General features: G+C 51.8%; 1 protein-coding gene across 1 annotated transcript in view; it reads right to left on the bottom strand.

The window, feature by feature from the left end:
• Positions 1-2,435: 2,435 nt before the first annotated feature.
• The window catches only part of B4GALT5 (beta-1,4-galactosyltransferase 5), a 33,346-nt gene continuing 27,789 nt past the window's right edge, over positions 2,436-7,992 (bottom strand). Inside the window, exons 8-9 of the mRNA XM_017735197.1 lie at positions 7,750-7,851; positions 2,436-5,440 (exon numbers count right to left, since the gene is read on the bottom strand). Coding sequence (XP_017590686.1) covers positions 5,293-5,440; positions 7,750-7,851 — 250 coding nt within the window. The 3' untranslated portion in view covers positions 2,436-5,292. The remainder of the gene's footprint in view (positions 5,441-7,749; positions 7,852-7,992) is intronic.

The following is a 7,992-nucleotide window of genomic DNA, read 5'->3' as shown; positions in this document are numbered from 1 at the left end:
CCGCGGGCCAGCCCCTCCTGCAGAGCGGGGCAGCGACGCTGAGAGAGCTTGGCAGGGGCTCCCTCAGCGAAGGGCTGACCCGTGCTCACCTACTGCCCCGCGCTCCCCGGGCAGAGCCCCGAGCTCTCTCCGTGCCCAGTGCCGGACAATCCCTGGCTGTTGTGTTGCCATAACCCCCGACCGTGGCTCATTTACCACCCCTACACAGGGTCTAAACCCCAACAGGAATGCGCTCTGTTAAGCACGGCATCCTTATCGCCGCTCTGTGCCCTAACTGGCTGCTGGGCCCGGGTATCTCCAGGCTTTTCAGCTCAGTCACCTGTGAAACGTTTCCAGCTGCAGCAGGGGCTCTGAATTATGAATGAATGTGCTTTGTCAAGCGCAGGGCTGCGCTCAGGCTCAGGGATCAGCCCTCAGCCCTGTGCTGGAGGCAGCTATTGATAACTAAGCCCCTGCCACACATATACATACCCTGGATAGATCCGGGGCCATCACCCCAATAATGCGATTAGCTGCTCTAATGCAATCGGAGGGAAGCAGTGCTGGGATGAGGGTGGGGAGGCAGAAGCCTGGATGCCTGGGAGGGATTCCCTGAGTAGCACGAGGCTGTCTGCATCACGCCCATCCCGGATCTCTGGCCTGTCCCGTGGAAAATGCGAACTGCAGCAAGGCCGAGGTGTGGCTGCATGGACTGCACTGAGGCCATTGGCTCTACTGACGCTGCTGGGGAGGCACTGCCCATCCCGACACCTGCCGAGGCAGAGCAGGGGAGGGAGGATTTGCCTGGTCCTGCGGGAAGTGTGGCACTGCCGCAGTTCAGGCTGGCCCCGGAGCAAGACACCTGTCACAAGGTGACTCCTGGGTCTATGGCCGCCAGGAACCTGCTGTGCAGGTGAGGAGGTGGCCCCAGCCATGTGGGTGGTTGTGCAATAGAGTCCCAAACGTGCCACCGCATCCGTGGCCTTCAGACCGTCCCTGTGGCTCAAGGCTGCGCTGATGGAGATTTCTCAACCGTGTGTCCAAGCATCCTGTGGCTCTCTCCGGCTGACCAGCTCGGCCTGTTTGGCTCAGCCATTCGTCCGCATCCCCGCCAGCACCAGGGGGCGGCATCCATGTCAGAGGGGTAAGGGACCAGCCGAGTCCCTGCTGCCCACAGAGTGTTTGCTCTTGCTTCACCCAGGTGATACCAGATAAGTTACCGGTTTCCCCCTTTTTGCTGCTGTCGGTACTGATCATGGGAGAGCAGCAGGGAAGAGGGAGAAACCCCCTGCTTTGGCGGTTGTTTTTTTGTTAGGTTGGGGGTTTATTTACACACTGCAGAGCTGGGGGATGTTGCAGCACAGAAGGCTGAGCCGTTCGCAGCCCGCGCAGGGAATGCTCTCCCCCGCAGCGGGGGCTGCTCCCGAGGGAAGCCGTGGCTCGGCGCTGCTGAGTGGCAGCGGTGGCCGTGCCGTGGCCGTGCTGCCAAGCCGGGCCCTCGCAGGGCTCCTCTCCTTGGCACAGCCCGCCCAAACGGGGGTTAGCTCCCAGCTCTTGTGTTTGTTGCTGGCCACAGCAAGGGGGTCTCATGCCCCAACCTGGGACACAGGGTGGGGCTTCCCTGCCCTTCTCGTTCTTCCTGTATAGGAGCAATCCCAGCCTTCTCCATGAGCATCCATCTCCTCCAGCCCCTGCCCAGCCGCTGTGGGGATCACACAGGCAATGAAACCCCCGCAGCTCGGTACCCGTGGAGGACCACGAGGATTCCCCAAACAGGTCAAGAACTCCCAGCACTGCAGGACCAGGAGTCCCACGGGCTTCCACCCTCACTCTGGCGAGCGCTGGGGGAGCGAGGCCGCCTTGGCAGGCAGCAGCAGGGGCTGGAAGGAGCCTGTCAGCCCCCAGGCTGCAGCCCAGCGCTGCGGGCGGGAGGAAGCTTCCCAGAAGACGGAGAGCTAAAAAAAGGCAAGGCTTGGAGCAACCCAGGGCTGCCAGCTATTTATTCTAGCATGCCTGTATGCTGCAGAGCAGGAAAAAGATATTTTAAAGCTGCTGCAAGGAAGCTTGTCTGTCTGCCTGGGTTTGTTGTTCAAAAATCCAATTACCAACAGTTCCCATCACCACTCCCGAGCCCTGCACCACCTTCAGCCAAGTGTCTTCCTAACACACCAAGGCAGCTGACCCCTCCCTCAGAACTACGCTGAAGCAGATGCTTGGAAAAAAACACTTAAGCACCAACACAATAAAAAGAGTTTGGGGAGCATCCACATCTCACACGCAATTTATTTCTGGCCAGTCCGAATGAGAAATTTCTAACCAGCTTTTAGCATCCAGGGCTGACCCTTTTTGACTCAAACTCTCATAAGCACCTACCCCTCTGGGCTTACAAATCTCACCTCCTATTAAAAAAGCACACCCCAGCCTCCTGGGAAAAAAAAAAAAAGCAACCACTGCAGTCTCTTTTCTTGGATATGCATTTTTTACTGAAAAAATCATTCATAAATTAACAAATACAAAAATGTACAAACACATGGGTAAATAAATGTAATGACACAAAGGATTGCTTTGCTGAGAAGTGTGTGTGTGTTGTAAAACACTAATCTTCAGTGCAAAAACGTCCCCCTGGCACCTCTTAAAAACATAACAGTAAGCTCAAAAGCCATGATGATGGAAAGCTACTTGAGAGTTTAAAGCCACTTCTGATGGTGAGGGGCCTGAAGTGTGCAGCCGTTGCTCAGACGGTACCTCCCTTAGAGAAGCAGAGCTTTACGGAGAATTAACTGTCAATAAATAGTTTTGCAAATAAAACCCACATGGCTCATTTAAAAAAAAAAAAAAAATCAGCATCGCACAGGACCTGCCCTCCAGCAGGGCTGAGTGATGGTGCTGACATGGAAGGGGCAAACGAGTGGCCTTGTTGAACTTCAGCTGCCAGAATATGTACAAGTTCTCCTTAATACAAGAATTTTTACACCATAACAGCACATGCGCTTGACAGTATGTTTTTAACGATTACATTTACTATACAGTATTTGACATAGCTGATAAGATTAACAGTGCACAGTTTCAGATAATCCACATTTTAAAAAGGGAAAATAAATTCAGCATAGTTAGAATGAAAGATGGGATGCTGCTGGGGATGGACCCTTCTGTGCCAGCCTCAGAGTGCAGTTCTGAGCAGAGGTAACGGCTTTTGTTCCACACCAGGTGCGATGGGTGTCGGGGACATGGAAGGCTGAGGATTCCAACTAAGGCAGTTCAACACCTACTCACACACACATGCATGATTCCGCAGTAGTGAACTTGGACTAGTTGAAATACATTCCTTGTTTGAAGCACCATTAAACAAAGACAGGTCTCTAGCAAGGTCTCAAGATGAAAGAAAAGAGGGGCAGGGCAATGCGGGTTCAGCACCCAGAAAGGGTCCACGTGAATTACAGATCAAGATTCTGAAGCAAAAGTCTTTATTGCTGTATGCGCCAGAAAAAGCAAATCCTCACCTCTGCCTATAAATAACCAGGCTGAATCCCCTCGGGAAGCGAGTTTAAAGCACATATAAGTTCAGAGACTTTAAAACCTAAGTTACAAACTCATCAGCGCTTTTCAAGGGCAGGCTCGCTGTCCTCTCATGCTGGCCGATAAGATCTACACAAAACTTGTGTTTTCTAAACTAACGTTTTCTGGATACAGGTTAGGAATGCCCTGGGCAGTCACACCCACCACAGATGCGTATGGGGATCATACGTCCACGGAACTGAGAAAACAATGTAAACCATGAGAAGTTAAGGAAACTGAAGGCAAACAATGCAATGAAAAGAGTTAAAGTCCTTCTGAGGTCAAGTACCCGCCCTTGTTGTGTGGAAATACAAACTAAAACCAACACCCAATGTATTTACTTTTAAGTCAGAGAGGTCCAGTGAAAGTGGCGGTGTCAGTGCTGTGTAAGGGCCGGACTGTGTCCATGGGGACAGGGCCCGAAGTCCAGCCTGCTCACAGACGCTGTGAAGAAAAGAGGGATGGCATTGGATGGCTGGATGGGCTGTCTGACCTAGCTCTGGCTCCCGGTCCTCGTATTTTCATGTGTCCTTCATGTCTCTCACTGAGCTGTGACCCCTGTCCCACCAGCTGTGCCCATGCCAGTGCTGCCAGGCACTGAGGGGACAGTGCAGGGCGCTGCCTGGCTCCGACAGCACCTCAGTGTGCTGCTGGATTTACACCATAAATACAGACTAAACCAACCTCCCAAACCGTTCCAGCAAGTTCCAGAGTGAGGGCAAGCGCTGCTGTCTGGGGAGGGCTCATGTGGGAACAGCGGCTCCATCCCGGCCCGGGCGCTGCGCTCCCCCAGCCCTGCTGAGAGCCTGCCAGGCTCACCCCTGCTGTCGATGGGATACAGAGCAACAGCCATGGGACTGTATTCCATATGGCTTTTGGATTCATTTGCACATCATGTTGCAAAAGTGACAGAAAAGGGAGGGTTTTTAATAAATATTTCCATTTCCTCACCCTCCCTGGAACAAGCCACCCCTGCAGTTTCTGGAATGAGTGATAACCTGGCTGTATTTCTCACCCACTGCACTGGAAGGTTCTGGGCCCTGGCCCACAAACATTTCTGCATATGCCCAGCTGCAATCATGCGAGCAGTCTCACTGGCTTAAAAGGGAACACCTTGCACAAGTACAGTGATGCTCACACAAGTGTTTACAGAACTCAGGACTAAAATGAGTGACCGTATGTAAACCTCTCACTTGGACTTGAGCCACAGGAAAAAAATAAAAAGGGGCAATTTACATAGCATATTTACACTTACACTTCTTTAAGAAGCGGTTCTGTTGTATATACTTCAAGCAGGTCATTTAAAAAACCGCACAGACATAGAAGAACGGCATCAGAAGTTGTTTGATCTCCCACCAGAGCAGTTGCCAACCAAATGGCTCCCAACGTTCGCCATCAAGAAGCCAGAGTCCCTCAGCTGAGCCGCTTCCCGGAGGAGAAAGTGCTTCTGAGGAGAGAGTCCCAGTGCCAGAGATTGCTGGAGGAAGAATGTGGAGATGAGAGCAGCAGGTCGAACTGTTGTCCTGAAACCCAGAAAGCAAGTGGCAGAAAAAATAAAGAGACTGCTGAGCTCGCTGCCCGGGTATCGGGCTGGATTGGTACAGCTAGGGCAATTTGTGCGTGCACTTTCAGCCTCATTCTCCAAAATACTGTGATCCTTCATTAGACAAAGTGTTGCTTGTCCTTGATAACCGTTGGAAAAGAAAGTCTAGCGTGGTGCTTTCTTGGTGAAGGGCAGAGCAAAGTTATTTTCTCCTCTTAATATTCGGTCACCAGAGCCAGCTCTGGTGTCAGGTTAACAGTGATGTTCTTATACAAGGCGTCATATGTGACGTTTGGAAAGTAGTTCAAGTTATTGAGGCCGTCCAGGGCTTGCCTTTCTTTTGACTTCCTCAGCAAGGCGTACCTGTGCAATGAGAACCAGAGGCCAGAGTCACTGCCACGTATCTCACAGCACATGCAAACTCCTCCCAATACTACTAGAACACCTTTCAAAGGGCCAGACCCAGGAGCAGCTACAAAACGATGAACTTCAGAGCCCTTAATAAAGGCAACTATTGACACTTAAATACTCTGTGTTAGTAAATATCAGAAAACTTCAGAGAAGTCCATCACCTGATAACAGGCAAAATGCTTGCTGTGCCACCAGCAAGCACTCAGCTGCCAAAACAACCTGTGACACCTGCCTGAGGCCTGTGGGTCCCATTCCCAGGACAGGGATGAGCTTGGGGGTCCTGCCAAGCCCACCATCCACACCATCCTGGAGAAATGCAACTGAGGAGTTACGTGCTCCTTGCCACTTCTATGAAACCAGGCATAAACAAGAACAGAACTAAATGGTTTTAGTCTGAGGGATGGGGGTGAGGAAGTAAAACTAGCAGAATGGTGGTATGGAGAAGGAAACTGCAGCTGGTGCACAAAAACAGCCTCAAGCACATTTAGAGGCAGCATGATAAGATAGAAGGAGGAGGATTGGAAGGGGAAAATAGGCAGAGACATCTCAGCAGGACAGTGACTCCCTTTGGCACAGTGCTGGGGGGCCTGGAGGCACCAGGGCAAGTGGGAGCTGGGCTAAGACCTGGGGACAGAGAAGGCACCAGAGAAGGGTCAGGCCACAAGGCAGGGGAAGGTGCTGGGTGAGAACAAAGAAGGAAGCACCAAAGGTGGTTTCAAAGATGCCACAGCATCAAGACACAGGCAGGACACTTAAGTGTCTTTAGGAAGGACTGTGTCCTTCTCCACGGAGAGAAGAGTCAGGTGCTCCCGCTCCCTGCTCGGCTGGGAGGAGCAGCAGGGCTTTGGATGGCAGCAGTTAGGACTTGCTGTGGGTAGTGTTAGTGTCAGTGTGCTGTGTCAGGACTTGCTGTGGGTACACACAGAGTGGATTTCAGAGGTGGGACAGAGGACACCTCCTGCTAACCCCAGGCTAGGCTGGGCACCAGGCTCTAGAGGCAGCAGCTCACTGGGGCCAGATCTGCCCTGCCCATCTCCCCATCCCGCTGCAAAGACCCACAGCTCCTGCTGACATGGAGCTCAGGCTCCTGGCTGGGGCCAGGAGACCAGGGAAGTGTCAGGAACCAGAGCTCAGTCCCATGGCACTATCAGCCTGCCATGCTTCAAGGGTTTGACTAAATAATGGTTTTCTAAACCAAAAGCAACTTCTCTTTTTCAAGAGTGAAGTAAAAGAAGCATCTCTGACTGGCTGCATTCTGTCCAACAGAGAAATGAAAAGTAGGGATAAAGATAGAAACTCAAATGGAAATACCCCCAAAAATGAGTCTTCTGCAAAAAAAGACCAGCAGATAGCTCAAATCTCTGCAGCAGCAGCCTAGAGCCCCTCTGCAGAACAGAGCTTGCACTGCTCGTCCAGCAGCTCCTCAGCTACAAGTGTTAGTTCCTGAAGTTGTTTGTGAAAGATGTGTTTCTCTGGTTTTCTGTTGCACAGTTTTCAGAAGACTCAAATTCCACTGTGGTCTTCAGGCAAAAGCAATCAGTGAACCCTTGTACTCTCTGAAACAACCCTGGCTCTGGGACAAAGGGGTTGGAACCCTCCTGGAGAACTGCAGGGAGAATTTATCTTCTTGAGAAAGTGTTTGCACAGTACTTGTCCCCCTTTGGTCCAGGGGACAGTTACCACTCCTGATGGGTGTCTGAGGCCTCACAAGACAGCAAACTCTAAGTTCAGGAGCTCTGTACACCCACCCAAGCCCCAGGCTTGGGGCCAAGAAGCAGAAACAGAAGAATGGAGAGGGTGTTGCTGTTGGACTTTGTGAGTGTTGCCAGGGTCACCTGATGCTTCAGCAGCCACACTGCAGGACAGCCCCTGCTCTGTGCTTTCTGCAGGCTGAGCAATGCCTCCTTCAGCACTTAGGTCAGGCTCTTCTAGAAACACTGAAGCTTCTCTGACACCTGGCAATAGCCACCCCTGTACATTCCCCTGGAGACAAAGGCAAGGCCCTCAGCCTGCCATGCTGACAATCCCCTCTTTTGGATGGCATCCAAGCAGCCACAAAGCAAGGACCCCTCACTGCAGGGATGTGGGGTACAAAATGCAGGGATGGAGGAATCCTGGCAACGCTCTGCCTCCCATCTCCCTGCAGTTAGTTTCCTTCAAGAGTTCAGGCTGTTACTGCCCTCAAACAGCCACAGGAAACCTCCTACATGGTACAGACTCTTTGTGAAAGGCTTTAGGATTCTTAAAAAAAATTTACTTGCCTTCCTAGGAACTGCACTTCTCCCCGATGATGGTGGGGAATTGATTTGTACTTCCCTGTGTCTCCTTCTGGTCGAGTCACCGAGTAGCCTGCATACTGTACTCTGCATTAGAAAGGAGAGAAATAAAATAAAATAAACAAAAAATAATCACCCGTTGTGTTTGCTGTGCTGGCAGTGCTTCCAGGGCTGCAGTCAGAGCTCCCAGGGCTCTGGCTGTGGCTCGGTCTTCCCACCCACACAGAA

This window comes from Corvus brachyrhynchos, unplaced genomic scaffold (assembly GCF_000691975.1).
Source record: "Corvus brachyrhynchos isolate BGI_N302 unplaced genomic scaffold, ASM69197v1 scaffold10, whole genome shotgun sequence".
NCBI lineage: Eukaryota > Metazoa > Chordata > Aves > Passeriformes > Corvidae > Corvus > Corvus brachyrhynchos.
This window is presented reverse-complemented; position numbering and strand designations above follow the sequence as displayed.